Genomic DNA, 20,799 nt, shown 5'->3' with positions numbered 1-20,799 from the left:
ATCTCTGTACAGGCTCCACAGTGTGTGAGCTGATCTCTGTACATGCCCCACACAGTGTGTGAGCTGATCTCTGTACAGGCCCCCAGTGTGTGAGCTGATCTCTGTACAGGCCCCACAGTGTGTGAGCTGATCTCTGTACAGGCCCCACAGTGTGTGAGCTGATCTCTGTACATGCCCCACACAGTGTGCGAGCTGATCTCTGTACAGGCCCCACAGTGTATGAGCTGATCTCTGTACAGGCCTCACAGTGTACGAGGTTCTCCCACTGTAGCCAACTACAGACCTTTTCTTTTTGCGAATCCTCCTGAAGGTACTGAGGTAAAGTGGCCATCCTTCATGGGTAAGCCCAGACAATGGCCTGAATTTTCTTTGCCTTGGTGGGTCCGGTGCAGGTGGTGGCCACATCAGGTCCTGACCCTGCTGCTGGCTTCATCCCGCTGTTGAAAATTAACTTACACTACTGGGGCCTATTAACCAGTGTGTTACCTGGCCCAATGAGAAGGAGCATCACTCATGACATGTTTCCAGCCGGGATCTTTAAAGGGACAATGGCCACATTACATTTGAAGTTTAATCTAACAAAGTGGGTGTTGAATCTTTACTCTACAACAATATAATAAGTTATATATAAGTGACAAAGAAATATTTACATAATATCATGAAATAATAGGACACCATCTACAAATATGATCAAGAACATAATTTAAAAAGTACATTAATTGGGAAATTATTGGTGCTTTAGTCACAAATCTGCGACCTCCATTAGTAACTGGTGTAAATAAAAGGTGTGTGTGTATATAGGTAATACATAAAATGAAGCAGATTTTAAATGTAATTGTAGAGGGGTGGATTTACAATCTTATGCAAGTTCAGCAGAAGAGTTGCGGAATCCCTGACAAACAGTGTAAGTGGTGCTTATGTGTTTCTGGGATTTCTGCAGCTCTTCCGTTGAAATTAACAATGGACAAGTGGGAGAACCTCTGCAGAAATTCACCCCCAAAGTCTCAGTCTGAAAAATTAAATGTGTTATATTCAGGGACTGAAAGCAAATTGAACCAGTGGAATGAGTGATGAGAATGAAATTGTTACAGTAGATGACTTGATTTAATGTGTAACTGGACAATCACAGTATACTGTGAAAAAAATCTGACCAGAAACAATACAAAAATTCATTTAGGGTACATGACATTTTTTTTTCTAGTGCAGATCAATTCACTGCAATTACTGTTGAGTTGGAAGGCAACAGCAGAGAATGGCCAGTGAAAAATGTATTTCCCTCACCATCCAGAGTAGGAAGGGAGCCTTCAGCACTCAACACTTCAGGATTTTCTGAATTAACATTTACCAGTAGATTTTCAAGTGGAAGAGAATCTCCATCAATCTGTTAGCTGATGTAATCAACATGTTTTTTATTTTGGTTTGTTTTTCATGCTGTCAAGTAATCAGCTGGAGCAATGGCCACACTCCCGGCTCAGAGAGATATTTATGCTTTCCGAGCTGTGTGAATCCCGGGGCCTTGCAAGGAAATTTAAAAAGTGAAAAAAGGCTCTTAAGTGCCTGTAAACTACCGATAAACATCTTAATTGGGTCCCCCGCCACTGCTGGTCAGGTCTGCTCCGCAATGTCAGACGCACCTGGGGGAAAGGCGCGTGGGAGAACCTGCTGTCAAAAATAACAACTTTCCCACCGAGCAGTCACCGATCCCGCCCGCTACCATCCCTGAAAATTCTGACCAATGAATCTTAGGCTAAGCTCTGTTGCAATGACAGCATGGACCTGGATGGTACCTACCTATGCTGGAAGAAGCACTCGAGAGCCTTGCAGACACTGTAGCGCTCCTGCGGGGTCAGGAGGTGCTCAAGTTGCTGGGTGAAGGTTCTTCCTTGGAACTTCACACTGGATGGCAGTATCTCAGCCACCCACTGCAGAGAGGTCAATGATGAGGAATATGAGGGAGAGTCCACAGGGTCTGGCTCTGAACATTGCACCCACGAGGAAGAGAAGAAAACCAAATTACGTACTCAGACAGACACAAGGTCACAGACAGAAATACACGCACACATACACGCGTGTGTACACAATCAGGAACTTTCTTACAGACACACAAATGCTCGGATACACAGACAAACAGACACACAGACAGACAGGGCCTGCTCTCTTTCCCATCGAACCATAGAAACCTGCAGCACAGAAGGCGGCCATTCAGCCCGTTGTGTCTGTGTTGGCTCTTTGAAAGAGCAATCGTGCTTAGTCCCACACCGCCGCTACCATTCCTCATGCCTGTAGCTTGCAGCTACTGATTTCCAAATATCTCCTGCTCACCGGGCTAGCCTGGGGGAGAATATGTACATGAAACGTAGATAAATCCGTCTAGGCCACAAGACAGGCAAGAGCTGGGCTACACCAGCAGCTGCTCGGACTGTCCATGTGATTGTGTTACTGCGACCAACGGCAGCATTTACTGCCATGAACCCTGCTTAATCTTCTGGCTCTGTGACCAAAATAGCTAAGATCTTCAGTGAAGGGTCATGTGTCCCGAGACATTACAACAGTGGCTGCACTTCAACAGTACTTCATTGGCCGTAAAGCACTTTGCAACATCCTGAGGTTGTCAAAGGCGCTATATAGAACATAAGAACATAAGAAATAGGAGCAGGAGTTGGCCATACGGTCCCTCGAGCCTGCTCCGCCATTCAATAAGATCATGGCTGATCTGATCATGGACTTAGCTCCACTTCCCTGCCCGTTCCCCATAACCCCTTATCCCCTTATTGTTTAAGAAACTGTCTATTTCTGTCAAATTTATTCAATGTCCCAGCTTCCACAGCTCTCTGAGGCAGCGAATTCCACAGATTTACAAACCTCAGAGAGAAATTTCTCCTCATCTGTTTTAAATGGGTGGCCCCTTATTCTAAGATCATGCCCCCTAGTTCTAGTCTCCCCCATCAGTGGAAACATCCTCTCTGCATCCACCTTGTCAAGCCCCCTCATAATCTTAGACGTTTCGATAAGATCACCTCTCATTCTTCTGAATTCCAATGAGCAGAGGCTCAACCTACTCAACCTTTCCTCATAAGTTAACCCCCTCATCCCCGGAATCAACCGAGTGAACCTTCTCTGAACTGCCTCCCTAAAAAGTTCCCTAAAAAACAGAATTTACGCCTACAGCCGAATGTTGCAGAATACACGCATATTGAAAAACACTTGCCCCTTCCTCCACCCACTCACATTGGTTCCCACACTCGGGATAAAAGTCTGCCCAGAAATAGGAACCAAACTTACTAATCACATCCACCCCGACAGCCTGTTAAAGCAGCTCGGTCATCAGAAACCTGAAAGTGCAGTTTGTAAAATGGCAGGTGACACTAATGTCCAGCAGAAGGTGCTACCAGGCAGCACACAGTCAGAACTCAGCCCAGGGCAAGCTGTCACGGTTTGTAGATATTTGGGAACAGCACATTCTCACATCGATCAGACTTCTGTACCCAGCTATTGTTCAGCAGTGTCGCTGACACAGGAGAGCGCTGTCGGAGAAGAGTGTCTCAGGACACATGGCCCTTCAGTGAAAATCCCAGCCGCTTTGATCACAACGCAACAGGATAAAGCAAGCAGACTTTGGCAAGGACGAGGGTGATGAGTTTGCACGACTTTGAGAGAGAGACGACTTAGGCAGCAGACTAACCCAGACCCCGCTGAGTAAATAGCAACAGGTTCATTTAAACAGTAACCCTTAACCTTCTGAATAAACAGTAACTGTTCATTTACACAGTAAGTAACCCTTACCCTGCTGAATAAAGAGTGGCCTCGAAATTTGTTTGCCCCCAAAAATAGGCACAGGGATCGCAATGCGCTATCAAGCCATGTTCGGAGGACTGTAAACTTCTTGCTGTCTGCTCATTTCCATGATTGTGGCAGTCGGCCCAGTGCTGCACACGCTGCACGTGCTGCTGAGTGGCTGAGCAGGGGGCCCAAGTTCATGCAAGGCTGGCATCAATGAAAGCTGACCTGCACTACTTAAAGGCAGTCTGCACCTATTAAAGGGGAGGTTCATTCTGCTTACAGCTGATCTTTGAACTGGCTGAGGAAGACAATGGGGTAGAAATTGCCCTGGCTGCAAAAAATCTACGAATTTACCGGGTGGTCCAGGAGATTCGTTGTTTTGCGCTCCTGGTCCTCTACTCGTAGGCCTGTGTGTACAGGCCCACGTTCCCCAGGGGGGCATGCAGTTCGCAAGCGCCCCTGGGATCACGTGGGCTTGCCCAACCAATAAAAGAAGGGAATCTCCATTCATACGCATGTACGGAATCACCATAAGTATGAATGGGGATCACTTCAAAAATACACGAACACATGAAATAAATTTTTAAAATTACATGTTTAAAATTAATTAAAATGACATTTAATTAAATATTTTAAACAAAAATATATTTGTTGAAAAAAATGTTTTAACGTGGCTAAAGTAAACTTACCTTATTGGAAAGGGTTTTTAAATGTATAAATGAGTGATAAAATTTTAATTTTTCTATTTATTTTAAAACTCTTATTCGGGTAAAAGCAGGCCTTACACTTAAATTTCAAGGGCATTCGCTGGGCAAATGCCCTTTTCTTTCAAATTCGTATGATCTTCTTGAAAGATCGTAAATTCCACGTTTCAGCGCATGCGCAGTGCATACCTAAGCCTGGAACTCGTGGGGCCCCTACGAGCGCGTGCGCACCTTGTACACACCCGCAGAGGCCGAAAGTTCAGCCCCAGAAAGGAACCATTAATGATGACGCATACACCAAGGTTTTCCAATTGAGCGCTGGAGGCTTTGGTGCAGGAGGTCAATGGGAGGAAACGGGGCCAGGAGGCCCTCCATGTAACAGTGCAAAGAGCAATGGGACCAGGTAGCCACTGTGGTGAATGCCAGCAGTGTAGCCCTGAATTGGTGGACCCAGTGCGGGAAGAAGTTTAATGACCTCACATGAGTGGTCAAGGCCAGTGAAGGTCATATCCCACAAACTGCACCACTAGACACTAGACACTGCTCAATTCACCACACCCCCATCACTCACATGCCAACAATCGCCATCAATCAAGACTCATACCTCACATTCACTTGCTCCATCTCGCCTTCACACACTTACCACTGCTGCAAGCCTCACCCCCACATCTCACAGTTTGCACACACTCAACTATTCAACCATGACAGGCACATCACTCAAATACAGTACACCACACTTATTGACACAATTCCCTTTCTCTTGCAGGAAAAGGTGGTGCATAACCGGTGCCAGCAGAACCTAATCGGTGGGAGACAGGCTCGCCCGCATCACCTCACCCCCTCGGAGGAGACGGTGCTGGCTATTCAGGAGGGGCATGGCTGAGCCCGTGGCCAGCGGCGGGGCTGAGTGAGTACAAGATTCCTCATACGTCATCTTTCTTCTCGTATCCCACGTCCCCCTCATCCCACAATCCCTTCCGATGTACAAGCTGCACATGGTGTAAGTGGTTTATTTGGGGTTCCTGCTGCAGATCAGGAGAACCCGATGACACCTCGCAATGAAGCAGCGCTACACGGTGTCCGAAAGCAGCTCCACTTACCCAGGGGGAAATTAAAAGGCCCGTCTTCCACCACGAGCGTGGGCATCGCTCCGCTCCCCTGTAACATGGCCACCACCTTCTCATGGGAGCAGTTTCTAAAACACACACACACAAACAGACATGGTTACCAGGCAACCGCCACGTTGCTCACACACACACGACTGGAACAAACTGTTTAATCACAGAACAACTGAGAAACCAGCAGACGCTGTACACTGGGGCCTGCGGTTGGATCCAGCCAATGAGCCTCTTTCACTTGACAGTGTCAACCCCGTGCCGATAAGATGCAGCTCCCACCTACCCCTCATCTGTCAATCCCACTCAGAGAGGCTCTGGGATGAAACATAGATATTTACAGCGCAGAAGGATGGTTAGTGTGGGGAATGCTACACCCTATGCAGTAGGAGCTGCTCTTCTAAAGTTGATGTTAAAGTATCTTGTTGGCATAAAGGAGAGCTTTATTCTGTGTCTCACAGGTACTGTACCTGCCCTGGGAGTGTTTGATGGAGCAGTGTAGAGGGAGCTTTACTCTGTATCTAACCCCCTGTACCTGCCCTGGGAGTGTTTGATGGGACAGTGTAGAGGGAGCTTTACTCTGTATCTAACCCCCTGTACCTGCCCTGGGAGTGTTTGATGGGACAGTGTAAATGGAGCTTTACTCTATCTAACCCGTGCTGTACCTGCCCTGGGAGTGTTTGATGGAGCAGTGTAGAGGGAGCTTTTCTCTATCGAACCCGTGGTGTACCTGCCCTGGGAGTGTTTGATGGAGCAGTGGAGAGGGAGCTTTACTATGTATCTAACCCTGTGCTGTACCTGCCCTGGGAGTGTTTAATAGAGCAGTGTAGAGGGAGCTTTACTCTGTATCTAACCCTGTGCTGTACCTGCCCTGGGAGTGTTTGATGGAGCAGTGCAGAGGGAGCTTTACTATGTATCTAACCCTGTGCTGTACCAGCCCTGGGAGTGTTTGATGGGACAGTGTAGAGGGAGCTTTACTCTGTATCTAACCCCCTGTACCTGCCCTGGGAGTGTTTGATGGGACAGTGTAGAGGGAGCTTTACTCTGTATCTAACCCCCTGTACCTGCCCTGGGAGTGTTTGATGGGACAGTGTAAATGGAGCTTTACTCTATCTAACCCGTGCTGTACCTGCCCTGGGAGTGTTTGATGGAGCAGTGTAGAGGGAGCTTTTCTCTATCGAACCCGTGGTGTACCTGCCCTGGGAGTGTTTGATGGAGCAGTGTAGAGGGAGCTTTACTATGTATCTAACCCTGTGCTGTACCTGCCCTGGGAGTGTTTAATGGAGCAGTGTAGAGGGAGCTTTACTCTGTATCTAACCCTGTGCTGTACCTGCCCTGGGAGTGTTTAATGGAGCAGTGTAGAGGGAGCTTTACTCTGTATCTAACCCTGTGCTGTACCTGCCCTGGGAGTGTTTGATGGAGCAGTGTAGAGGGAGCTTTACTCTGTATCTAACCCTGTGCTGTACCTGCCCTGGGAGTGTTTAATGGAGCAGTGTAGAGGGAGCTTTACTCTGTATCTAACCCTGTGCTGTACCTGCCCTGGGAGTGTTTGATGGAGCAGTGTAGAGGGAGCTTTACTATGTATCTACCCTGTGCTGTACCAGCCCTGGGAGTGTTTGATGGGACAGTGTAGAGGGAGCTTTACTCTGTATCTAACCCCCTGTACCTGCCCTGGGAGTGTTTGATGGGACAGTGTAGAGGGAGCTTTACTCTATCTAACCCGTGCTGTACCTGCCCTGGGAGTGTTTGATGGAGCAGTGTAGAGGGAGCTTTTCTCTATCGAACCCGTGGTGTACCTGCCCTGGGAGTGTTTGATGGAGCAGTGTAGAGGGAGCTTTACTATGTATCTAATCCATGCTGTACTTGCCCTGGGAGTGTTTGATGGAGCAGTATAGAGGGAGCTTTACTGTGTATCTAAACCATTCTGTACCTGCCCTGGGAGTGTTTGATGGGGCAGTATAGAGGGAGCTTTATTCTGTATCTAACCCGTGCTAAACCTACCTGGGAGTGTTTGATAGAGCAGTGTACAGGGAACTTTACTCTGTATGTAGCCCATGCTCCTGCCTAATGCTAACATATTATCATATGTTAGTGTGTGCAATGCATGCAGTAAACCTTCTTAACCCACCTCATGTCCAGCCCGTTGAGAAACAGGATTCGATCCCCTGCCTTCAATCCGGATTTCTCAGCTGGACTTCCTGAAAGAGGCACATAGTGAGCAACAAAGGGAGGTGCAGCAAACACATGTTAACCATCACTATCATTGGATGCTTTACACTAGCATAATAGTCGGGGCACGGCCAGAGTAAGGCAGCTGTCCAACTGCTCAGCAACACCCACCTCACTCACTATAAACATCGCCCGTAAACATCGCCTGATTGATCACAGTGAAGGAGGAATAAATCAATCCAGCAACGTGAAACCTCCGGCAGGTTCTCACCAACAAAATCCATTGATCACTGTGTGCACCGACATTTCACTGCCACACCTGGGACCCACTTATAACTCACCTGGGATAATGGACTCCAGCCATACTGGTCCGTGTCCACGCAGGGTAAAACCAAAGCTCTTGTGCCCTTTGTACACGCGAATCGTTCTATTGAAGAGAAATGAATAATTACAATTTAATTAGAAGAGAAATAGTTAAATTTAAAAGGAACATTTCCTTGGAAGAATCTTGCTCTCAGAAAACTCCAGCAGGGAGTCGGGCGGGTCAGAATCTGCATTAGTCTCTGCACACACTTGGGACTTTAAGCCTTGGCTTTTGGCAACCTGTGCCTAAACTCTCTGGACTTGATTAAAGTGGGGCATGTTCCTACTGTGCAAGTTTCTCAGTAGCTTGGTTCAGAGATGCAGCAAACCAGTGGACAGTGACATTTTTGTCCGATTTCCCCCCACCCCCAGCCTGCACTGCACAGATACACATGCCCAGATTTATCCTTGGCCAGGGCAAAGAGGGACAGCCCTGCCTGCTCTGTGTTGGAAGTGGAATGTGGGGGAGCTGGGGACATCACTGCTCACTGTGGATGTGGAGTGTGAGCAGAAGGTCCTGATCTAATTCCAGCCATTCTCTGGATCAAATGAAGTCCGAGTTTGAGTGAAGTCACCGGATCCCAATTAGCTTATTTAAAGGACTCCGCTGGCTTCAGGCGAGTCCTTGGCGTCTGCTCAGAAGAGCGGGTTAAAATCAGTCCCGGCAGGATTGAGGCGGTACTCTGGGGCATGTTAACTGCCCACCTGCCCTGTTTCTGCGAGTAGAGTTAAATTACCCCCTCCCCCGGAGTCTATAGGGTTGGTCAAGCTGGATCTTCTAATGTCATGATGGATGTGGCGTATTAGGTTATTTTCAGACAGGTTTTTTTGTTTCTTCATTCACTCTTCAATCACTGGCTAGGGTTCACAGCTGGAATCCTCGACTGTTATGCAACAAATATCAGATCAGATCACCATCCATGCTGTGGCTGCGGCTGGTTTGCTCCGCAATCTCGGGCTGGTTAAAGTTTCAGTGCGGTGGTGCCTCTCAGAAATAACCGCCCACACACACCCCCTCAGGCTGTGCTCAGCCATCGCAGTGTTACTGTGCAACCGCCTCCGCACAGGAGCTGCCAGACATCAAGCATCCACTCAATACACAGCGACAATAATCAGACGCCCTCCTTGCTCAAACTGACCCTTAAAGGGCAGGCTCGGATTTTCATTTTGATTGAGCCCAGTTCCTCTCCAAGTTGCTCGTTTCAAGGAGCCTAATGAATAAACACATTTAAGGAAATGGGTGAAGAGGCAGATTTGAAAATAATCCAAAGTGAAAAAGAATTGTCAGGATTCAGCATAAACCAACCAGGAAAGTGAAGCGGGGAAGAAACAGCCAGTGAAAACTTAAAATGAGATGGACACTGCACAGAGAAGGAGAGGAAGTCATAAATAGTTTCAATAGAGTAAATGAGGAGAAACAGTACTCACTGGAAGAAGGGTGGGTAACCAGAAGACACAGATTTAAGGTGATTGGCAAAAGAACCAGAGGCGACATGAGGAAACATTTTTTTTACACAGTCAGTTTATGATCTGGAACGCGCTGCCTGAAAGGGCAATGGAAGCAGATTCAATAGTAACTTTCCAAAGGGAATTGGATCAATACTTGAAGGGAAAAAATGTACAGGACTATTGGGAAGGAGCAGGGGAGTGGGATTAATTGGATAGCTCTACCAAAGAGCCAGCACAGGCACCATGGGCCGAATGGCCTCCTTCTGTGCTGTACAATTCTATATTTCTAGGGGATGGAGAGTGTGACAATGCACAAATGAGGAGAGATGAAAAGAAGAGAGGGATCATGCACAGAGGAGAGGAGATGAAGAGGGAAGAGATTGTGCTGGAACTGAAGGTTTCTTTCACGGTATGTTGGTATTACTTGTTTCCAGAAAGTGGATGGTGAAGAACGTTCCCAATTCATTCTTTAATTCAGTTAATTAAATAAATCTGGAATTAAAAATGCTAGTATCAGTGATGGTGACCAAACTACCGGATTGTTGTAAAAACCCATCTGGTTCACTAATGTCCTTTAGGGAAGGAAATCTGCCGTCCTTACCCGGTCTGGCCTATGTGTGACTCCAGTCCCACAGAAAGATGGTTGACTCTTAACTGCCCTCTGGAATGGTGGCTCACCACCGAAGGGCAATTATGGATGGGAAATAAATGCTGGCCGAGCAAGTGACGCCGGCATCCAGTGAATGAATAAAAAAAATCAAGGTGTCACTGATGGACAGGACCAGCTGAAAAATGTATTCCAGAATAGTTAAGGAAATGAGAGTGGAGTAGGGGGAACTGTGGCTGAAATTTTTCACAGCCCATTAAATACAGGAGTATTATTAAAAGTTTACCATTTACCAATGTTATTCCAGTCTTGAACAATGAACAGCAAGCTGATCCCAGGAATCACAGACCTGGAGTCTTTGTTATATGAAGAGAACAAAATGCAGGACACCAATAATACTCAAAGAAGTAAAAGAGAAAAGGTAAAGCGGGAATAGCGGTTAGGTGAATCCAAGCTCAGAGTGATCAATGGATGCAGTGAACTTTCAGATGGAGTAGAGACGGCGAAAACGCTGGAATCACTGAAACAATTGGATGCTGTACTGGAAGGGCTTTAGGGTCTTTTTGAATGGGTGAAATAAGATGGGCCGAATGGTCTTCCCCATTGGTGATGATCTTGTGGTGCGGTGAAAAAGATGGACTGAGAATAAGGAAGACCCAAGCATGAGACTCGGGGCAGCTGGGAGAAAGAGCGAACAAGGAGCTGAGGGAGAGGCTGGTTGTGGGGGGGGGGGGGGGGAAGAGGGGAAGGTGAGGGAGAGGGAAAGGCTGGTTGTGGGAGAGGGGAAGGCTGGTCGTGGGAGAGGGAGTCTCAGCCAATGAATGTCAGTCACTGAGTTAAGCTCACTAGTCAATGAATTTAATCAAATATTTGAAATGTTTTGCTTTTTTTTTTACAAACAAGAAATTCAGTTCATTTTATTTTAGGTAAATGACTCCCAGTTCCTAAGGCAGCTCTATAGTAAAGTGATGTAAATGGTGGTGGCGGGGCGGGGGGGGGGGGGCGCGGGGTCGTAATTCAGTGACCTGACGTTCCCACTAATTTTAATGAAATGATGACCAGGTTTTTTGTTTCTTCATTCACTCTTCAAATCACTGAGCCGCAGATTTATAGGACTGCTGTGTTTTTGTTCAACAGTGTTGAAGCATGATCAACACAAACACAGCCAGGTGGTCATCATAAATATGTGTGCAGTGTGCATCATCACAGACTTGGCCCGAATGTGAATCACTCCAAAAAGTCTACTGTGTGCCAACGCAGACATGAATGCAGTTCGGGTCAGTGCAAACACAGCCAGAGCCCGGGCTAGTGCAAACACAGCCAGAGCCCGGGCCAGTGCAAACACAGCCAGAGCCCGGGCCAGTGCAAACACAGCCAGAGCCTGGGCCAGTGCAAACACAGCCAGTGCCCGGGGCAGTGCATAATAACATAAGAACATAAGAATTAGGAACAGGAGTAGGCCATCTAGCCCCTCGAGCCTGCTCCGCCATTCAACAAGATCATGGCTGATCTGGCCGTGGACTCAGCTCCACTTACCCGCCCGCTCCCCATAACCCTTAATTCCCTTATTGGTTAAAAATCTATCTATCTGTGACTTGAATACATTCAATGAGCTAGCCTCAACTGCTTCCTTGGGCAGAGAATTCCACAGATTCACAACCCTCTGGGAGAAGAAATTCCTTCTCAACTTGGTTTTAAATTGGCTCCCCCGTATTTTGAGGCTGTGCCCCCTAGTTCTAGTCTCCCCGACCAGTGGAAACAACCTCTCTGCCTCTATCTTGTCTATCCCTTTCATTATTTTAAATGTTTCTATAAGATTACCCCTCATCCTTCTGAACTCCAACGAGTAAAGACCCAGTGCAAACACAGCCAGAGCCCAGGGCAGTGCAAACACAGCCGAAATGTGTCTGATGCATAGACCAACGTAAACACAGCTGGAATGTGGATCATCACAAACCCAAAAAGCAGTAGAGTTTCCATTGGTGTAAACAATGTATGAATACGCTTCAATACAAAGACATGAGACGAGCAACATTAATGTGAGCACTGTGTGAGCACCAACAAAACAAACCTGGGAGAGGAGAATGTCAGCAAATAAAATACTTGACATTCGCAACACAGGAGCACACCAACAGTCACAACACAAGAATGCACATGACACAACAGGGAACCAATGCAAACACAACACCAGGGAAAAACAATATAAACATTGCACAAGTGCACATAGATGCAAGCACAACACAAACAGGATACAAGACTGCACTAACGCAAGCATGAGGTGACAGCTTATCAACACGAACACTGGGGTACACCAATGTTGGCACAATGTGACAGTGCACTAACACAAGCATGACCTGAGAATGCACCGATGCAAGCAGGCATGACAGTGCACCAACACAATCACTGTACAAGATGCATTGACAACAAACCGAAGGCACCAACACAAAGCATAAGACTGCACCAAAGCAAATGTGACATGATGGTGCACAAATGCAAACACAGCATAAGATTGTACCAAAGCAAACAACTCGAGAACATACCAACCCAAACACTGCACAAGAACACACAGCACACCACCCACGCATGAATCAACTCAAACACAATTTGCCATTCATATGTCTGAAAAATGCGTCAATGTAAACGCACACCATTATAATTTTGGCAACACAAGTACTGGTCAGTGCAAACATGACACCAACAGTCTCCAAGGCATCTAACACTGCATCACCCCATCAAGCAATCAAGCTCAGGTAAAACACTAAGGATAGAGCTCCCCATACAATATCTCGACAATTTACCGAAACCTGACTAATGTGTTATTTCAAGGAGCCTTTTAATGACAGTATCACACTGGTAGCATTATTGCAGAGCTCTGTGCACTCATACTACAATATATGATTGATACGGAGTCAGAGAGAGAGGAAACTTGTTTCTTTACCTGCGAGAGGCTGCTGCCCTCACACTGCCTCCTAAGACAGAGCCCGTCTTTCTGATGCTCTGCCCTGGCTCCTCCGGGTTGCGAGGAGTTGAGCTGGCGCGGGTGGAGACGAGCAGGCGCTCCTGGTGGTCCTCACTGCGGCTCCTGCGCAGGCGGCTGGAGTTGTCGATCCTGCTCTTGGTGCTGCAGACCTTGCTGATGAGGCTCTGAGACACCACCTCGTCGAACCGCTGCCGGTGCTTCTTCGGGATGAAAATCCTGGCGAACATGATGGAGAGGAGAAAAGGGGAAACATCAAGTCACGAGCCTCCAGCACAAGCCACAACTGACTGACTGACTACGAGCAGGTGTAAGCAAACAGTCGGGGAGGATGGAGATAATCACCACCTCCGGTTAACACTGCTTCGTCTGCAGTCATTTACCTTGCTCACGTGTCTATTTTCTGAAACCGTGGGCAGTGCCATCCTCGCTCTTTAAGCTGACAATCCTGTTTATCTGATATTTTACATATCCATGTACGCAGGTTCCCATTCGAACACACACAGCATCTGCACTGCAGGCATTTTAATATTAGTTTAGCATTCAGATGAGCTTCTTGACAGATTCACACTAAAACATAGGCTATATTTAGAGAGTGTGTTTAGCTGCTCCAGCCTGCTATGTTCTAGGGTGGAGGGAACTGACGGTCGAAATTTCAGAGTCAAGTACATGAATGGTCTCTATGCCGCCTGCTCGAGGGTCTGAATGTTCTTCAGTGTGAACAGCCACACAGCCATCATGTAGAGTTATTGGTAAGATTCGGATTCCCAGCTCCCAGGCCAATCTTTTTCAATCTTTTTCCAATCATTCTGTGAAAGGTGATGATTTTAAAAGGAGCAAGAGAGCAGCTTCTGAGAGACACTGCCTGCTGGGACAATGTGTTCAACCTCCACACGCAGTGCAGTGACGCACACAGGGCAGTGACTGCTCCAACTGACTGAAAGCCCCCCATTATAAAAGCAAGGTCAGTAAATACTGGGGCCAATTCCTTGAGTGGTCTCGAGGATTGGGTCCCGCCTACTAATAAGGGAGCACCGTGAAATTGGGCAGGTAGGTTTGGCCACACTCGTTGCTGAACTCCTGATTTTGTGGGCGAGGAAATCATCTGACTTAGACATCCTGCTTCAAACCCGATAATTGCCCGGTCGAAATGATCTAAATCTATCAAAGTCCCATGACAAATTCCCCCGTGGACCTTTGTAGCACCTTCAGTCACTGAGCACCTGGATAAAATGGGCACCGAGGAGCCTCCACCTTTGCTACAGAACAGCACTACCTAAAGTATGGGTGCCTGATTTGTGGTAGTTGCATGCTGCTGTTTCTGACCTGGTATCACTGAACTTTGTTCAATATAGCTAGTGCCATTATTTTATTTCTTCCGCTAGTTAGCTCTCCTTCGCTGGTCACCTGCATGCCCGACACAAGACTCCCAAAGCAAGCACTCTACTCGGAACTACTACATAACAAGCGAGCCCCAGGTGGGCAGAGGAAACGTTTGAAGGACACCCTCAAAGCCTCCTTGATAAAGTGCAACATCCCCCCCCCCCCGACACCTGGGAGTCCCTGGCCAAAGACCGCCCTAAGTGGAGGAAGTGCATTCAGGTGAGCACCGAGTCTCGTCGCCGAGAGCATGCAGAAAACAAGCGCAGGCAGCGGAAGAAGCGTGTGGCAAACCAGACTCCCCACCCTGCCTTTCCTTTCAACCACTGTCTGTCCCACCTGTGACAGAGACTGTCATTCCCATATTGGACTGTTCAGTCACCCAAGAACTCACTTTTGGAGTGGAAGCAAGTCTTCATCGATTTCGAGGGACTGCCTATGATGACACTGGTCACCTGCAATAGCAGCATTTCTGCTGCCATTAGGTGTCAGCTGCAGCATGAGTCTTCCATTGGGCCCTGCCAATGGCTGTCTTGGATCTGGAAGGGGAAGAAGAGTTCCAGCAGAGGGAGGCAAGGCAGGTGCGCTTGCATCTCAAGTACCTGCAGGGGACCCAGGAGCTAGGTCATCAGGCACAAATACTTTAGCTTGTCTGTAGTGACGGCCTTCACTGTCTACACATCAGCAGGCAAGCTGTCGCTGAGATATGCCATCTTCTGAGGCATGGCCAGACTAGGTCCACCAAAGGGTCAGTCCCACCAGTTGCAGTGAAAGTCACCACAGTATTGAATATTTATGCCACTGGGTCCTTTCACACCGCCATTGGTAACATTTGCAGATTAATCAGATGTCAGCCCACCAATGCACCAAGCAGGTGACTGAAGCCTTGTTTACCAGGGACAACACACGCCACGTTCTCCATGGATAGGAGGCAACAATCTGAGAAGATGCAGGACTTCTACCAACTAGCTAGTTTCTCAAAACTGCAAGGGCTCATTGATGGTGCCTGTGTATCTATCAGAGCGCCTAGAATATATATGAATTAAAGAGAGACTATTCTGCTGGTATTGGACACAATTGGTAAAACACAATAACGCAGCTGACTAAGATACATAGCAGCAGTCATGATATCATCTTGCACCAGACCACAGTGCCACCACTCTTTGAAGGAGCAGGCAGACTAGGTGGCTGGCTGCTGGGAGTGCAGGGCTGCCCCTTGCAGCCCCAGCTGTTAATATCAGTCAGGAATTCCCACACGAGGCAAATAGAAAGTGCAACGAGAGTCAGACCGCCTCCCACATTTTGGTGAACTTTTGATCAACATGGTGAATCAGGACTTCCGCTGTCTGGACAGATCAGGTGGGGTCCTGCTCAGTAGCCCTGACAAAGTATGCAAGATCATCTCTGTCTGATCTGTGCTGCACAATTTCATTTATAGGGAGGAACTTGTGCATCCAGAAGGGCTGGAAGGCAAGTCTTCACTGCAGAAGGAGGAGGAGAACGGGGCAAGGCTGATACAAGACCAGGTAAGCCGGTGCCTAAAAGTGACTGACTGGACTTTCAGTTAAAAGCAACACTTGAGCCCCTACATAAACATTCCTATGGTCCTATCAGTGCTACACCTGTCCCATACCAACAGGCAGGGCTGAATCCCTTTGTCTTCACAACTATCCCAGAATGTTTGCCCCCAACACCAATGTTCATTGGAGCCCAAGGTCTCAATAGCAGCATCAGTGCTTGAGCCCTGTGTCCTTGGGCCCCGCTCCACACATTGAGACGACACTTGCTCCACTGTGCCCTGCAGGCTCCAGAAATACTGTCGAATACCTACACAGAAGTCAGAGCAGCACTGCTGCATGTTCTCCACCATTTCTTGCAAGGAGCTCTGAAGATTCTCAAAAAACTGTGAGGCAATTCTGCTGATTAATTAGTACAGATCAGTACGCAGCCTGCATGGGACAAATCCATGATCCGTGGACTCTCTCCCCCCCCACCCCCCCGGGAGCTCTCTGTTTATCTATAACTTTCTCTTGTTGGAGCTCGTCTGCCACCTCCACTTACTCCCCCTTCACTGGTGCGCAGTGATAGACAGAGTGCTACCAGCTGACTCCCTCGATCTGATTCTCCGAAGATTGTACATCACTGCTGGTGTTTGAAGGATCTGGGGTGCTCGTCAGGTGATTATGTTATGGGGCTGTATCCTACTTCTCCCTGGTGTTAGTATCATCTTGGGCAGCACGAAAAGAAAGGGACAAGTGTTAGCATAGGGTATACAGCCAATGGTTACAGAAAGTAGCAAGGCCAATACGATGCCTTGCAGCTGAGCATCGGATGTGGCTGTTTATTAGCCCTTGACTGAGTATAAAGAGCCAGCAAGAAGACAACGTACAAGCTAGCTTACCTTGCTGGGCTGGCACAAAGACACCAAGCTCCAATTCACCACTTCCTCAATGGCTACCCTACCGATTAATTGGAGGGCCTGCTTCTCATGCCAATTGAGGTGACGGAGGTTAGATTGTCTGCGAGGGTTCTCTCCTTAAGGTTTTGAGCAACCTGTCCTACAAAGTCAGAGCAACTAGATGCTTTCAGCCTGAGAATGTACCATAGAAACATGCATGTTGAGGAATATAGGAACAAAAGTAGGCCATTTAGCCCCTGGAGCCAATGAGATCATGGCTGATCTGTGACCCAACTCCATATCCTTTGCCCCATATCCCTCAATACCTTTGGTTAACAAAAATCTATTAATCTCATATTTAAAATTAACACTTGATCCAGCATCAACTGCCGGTTGCAGAAGAGAGTTCCAAACTTATACCACCCTTCCAAGGAATACAACCCTAGTTTTTGTAACCTCTTACAGTTCAGAAGGGGGCCATTCTGCCTATCGTGTCTGTTCCTGTACATCACTAGTGCAATCCAAAACTAACCCCGCCGTCTTACTCTCTTCTCATAGTCCTGCATCTTCCCTTGCTTCATGCCTACCATAGTCCTGGTGCATATCTATCTCATTGGCCACTTCTTCAAAAATCTCTATTAAATTAATTAAATTGTCTTTAATAAATTCATGCTAGCTGTCCTGGATTAACTCATGTCTTTGTAAATGTTCATCAATTTTATCTTGATTTATGGATTCTAAGAGTTTGCCCACAACTCACGTTGGACTAACTGGTCTATAGTTACCTGGTTTATCCCTCTTGAAAAGTTGTTCCATCGGCTACTCTCCAGGCTAACGACACAATTTTCATATCTAACGAGTATTGAAAAATTGTGGTCAGGACATCTGTTATCTCCTTTTTGACTTCTTCCAACAGCCGAGCGTGCATGCTGACCTATCCACACTAAATTCTGCTCATTTGTTCAGGAACAATTTTATTCTACAATTGAGCCTCTGCTATCTCCTGTCTGACTTCCTCCAACAGCCTAGGGTGCAGCCATTGGGGACTTATCAACTTTGAACGCTGCTAATGTTTTCAGAACCATTTCCTTTCCTGCAGTTATTTGCAGCATTTGTTTGATATCTTCCTCTAGTACACCTACATTTTCATATCCACCATCATTTGTAAAAACAAATGTAAAATATTTATTTAATTCCATCTTTCAGATGGGATGTTAAACCAAGACCCAGTCTGCCCTCTCAGGTGGATGTAAAACATGGCACTATTTCAAAAAAGAGCAGAGGCGTGCTCCCTGGTGTCCTGGCCAATGTTTATCCCTCAACCAACGTTTATCCCTCAACCAACATCACTAATAGAAAACAGATAATTTGGTCACTGTTTGTGGGACTTTGCTGTATATAAACTGGCTGCCATGTTTCCTACATTACAACAGTGACTACGTTTCAAAAGTATTTCATTGGCTGTAAAGTGCTTTGGGACATCCTGAGGTCCCATTGGAATAGGCTGACCGGCGTGTGACTAATGTCAACCAATTTGCTTATTCCAAAAGGGAAGCAGATTTATGAGTCAGTAAAGGACTGGTTGAGGGAGAGCAGGGAAGGCCCTGAAATAGCAGCTACACATTGGGGTGAGATGGACAGCTGAACAGCCATCTCTTATTCCTGCTCGCTAATGCTGTGTTTACATAAACCTGAATTCTGGCAGATTCCACAATGTAGCCCACTCACCTTTCACTCAGCATCTTACGAAAACCCCAGAGTATTTTACAGCATAGTGAGAAGGTGAATTCTATCATTGATGCTTTTGGAAATAGAGGTTACAATCACTTTCCCTCCATCCCTTAAAGTACATAATCTATTTTCATTGTTGAAATGGAACTGAAGGAGGTTCCAATCTCTTGCAATGAACAGTTGGAGTGCACTGCTGCCTGTCCACATGGAACAGATGGCACTCAATTAGTTACCAGGTAGGAAAAAGAGCAATGGGGGCAAGGTATACAGTTTGTTTCTAAACATGGCAGTGTGACCATTCAAGATGCCCGAGATCTTGCCCACTGCAGAATCATAGAACCATAGAACGGTTACAGCACAGAAGGAGGCCATTCGGCCCGTCGAGCCCGTGCCGGCGCTCTGCAAGAGCACCTCAGTTAGTCCCACTCCCCCCGCCCTTTCCCCGTAGCCTTGCAATTTTTTTTCTCTCCTTTTTGAAAGCCATGATTGAGTCTGCCTCCACCACCCTTTCAGGAAGTGCATTCCAGATCTTAACCACTCGCTGCTTAAAAAAGCTTTTTTCTCATGTTGCCTTTGGTTCTTTTCCCGATCACCTTAAATCTGTGTCCTCTGGTTCTCGACCCTTCCATCAATGGGAACAGTTTCTCTCTATCTACTCTGTCTAGACCTCTCATGAATCTGAACACCTCTATCAAATCTCCTCTCAATCGTCTCTGCTCCAAAGTGAACAACCCCAGCTTCTCCAGTCTATCCTGAAATCACATCCCTGGAATCATTCTAGTAAATCTTTTTGCCCTCTCTAAGGCCTTCACATCCTTCCTAAAGTGCAGTGCCCAGAATTTGACACAATACTCCAGTTGAAGCAAACCAGTGTTTTATACAGGTTCGTTATAATCTCCATGCTTTTGTACTCTATTGATGAAGCCCAGAATCCCATAAGATTTTTTAACTGCTTGCTCAACCTGCCCAGCCACCTTCAACAATTTATGCACACATACCCCTAGGTTTCTCTGTTCATGCCTGTTCCAGGGCAAAGCAGCCCGCTTGATTAGCACTCCATCCACAACCTTCAACATTCACCACCTCCACAGTGGCTGCAGTGTGTCCCATCTATAAGATGCACTGCAGCAACTAGCCACGGCTTCTTCGGCAGCACCTCCCAAACCCACGACCTCGAGTACCTAGAAGGACAAAGGCAGCAGGGGCATGGGAGCACAATCACCTGCAAGTTCCCCAACTTACACACCATCCTGACTTGGAAATATATCGCTGTACCTTCATCGTCACTGGGCCTTAATCCTAGAACTCCCTCCCTAACAGCACTGTGGGAGTACCTTCACCACTGGACTGCACCACCACCTTATCATGGGCAGTTAGGGATGAGAAATAAATGCTGGTCTTGCCAGCGACGCCCACATCCCGGAACAATTTTTTTTTAAAGTCAATTTGCACACAGAGCAAACTCCCACAAACAGCAATGAGATAAAGACCAGATAATCTGTTTTGAGTGATATTGGCCAGAACACCGGGGATAACTCCCCTGCTCTTCTTTGATATAGTGCCATAGGAACTGTTACATCCACCCGAGAGAACAGTCGAGGCCGCGGTTTGACGTCTCATCCGAAAGACGGCATCTCTGACAGCAATCCTTCAGTATGGCACTCGAGTGTCAGCCTAGATTTTTGTGCTCAAGTCCCTGGAGTGGGATTTAAACCCACAACCTTCTGACTCAGAGGCGAGGGTGCTACCAACTGAGCCACAGCTGAGACATGGATGACCGAGGCCTTCATAGCGAGAGGATTTGAGTATAGGAGCAGGGAGGTTTTACTGCAGTTGTACAGGGCCTTGGTGAGGTCACACCTTGAATATTGTGTACAGTTTTGGTCTCCTAATCTGAAGAAGGAAATTCTTGTTATTGAGAGTGTGCAGCGAAGGTTCACCGGACTGATTCCCGGGATGGCAGGATTGACAAATGAAGAAAGACTGGATCAACTAGGCTTATATTCACTGGAATTTAGAATAATGAGAGGAGATCTCATAGAAACATATAAAATTGTTCATGGGAATAAATCGTATTTTATTGCAGGAGAGATTGGACAGGTTAGATGCAGGAAGAATGTTCTCGA

General features: G+C 47.0%; 1 protein-coding gene across 1 annotated transcript in view; it reads right to left on the bottom strand.

Annotated features, from left to right (window-relative positions):
- The window catches only part of grid2ipb (glutamate receptor, ionotropic, delta 2 (Grid2) interacting protein, b), a 126,461-nt gene that overhangs the window by 68,442 nt on the left and 37,220 nt on the right, over window positions 1–20,799 (bottom strand). Inside the window, exons 3-7 of the mRNA XM_070901393.1 lie at window positions 13,126–13,383; window positions 8,110–8,195; window positions 7,728–7,797; window positions 5,585–5,679; window positions 1,792–1,975 (exon numbers count right to left, since the gene is read on the bottom strand). Of these exons, the coding sequence (XP_070757494.1) occupies window positions 1,792–1,975; window positions 5,585–5,679; window positions 7,728–7,797; window positions 8,110–8,195; window positions 13,126–13,383 (693 nt within the window). The remainder of the gene's footprint in view (window positions 1–1,791; window positions 1,976–5,584; window positions 5,680–7,727; window positions 7,798–8,109; window positions 8,196–13,125; window positions 13,384–20,799) is intronic.

This window comes from Pristiophorus japonicus, chromosome 15, assembly GCF_044704955.1.
Source record: "Pristiophorus japonicus isolate sPriJap1 chromosome 15, sPriJap1.hap1, whole genome shotgun sequence".
NCBI lineage: Eukaryota > Metazoa > Chordata > Chondrichthyes > Pristiophoridae > Pristiophorus > Pristiophorus japonicus.
This window is presented reverse-complemented; position numbering and strand designations above follow the sequence as displayed.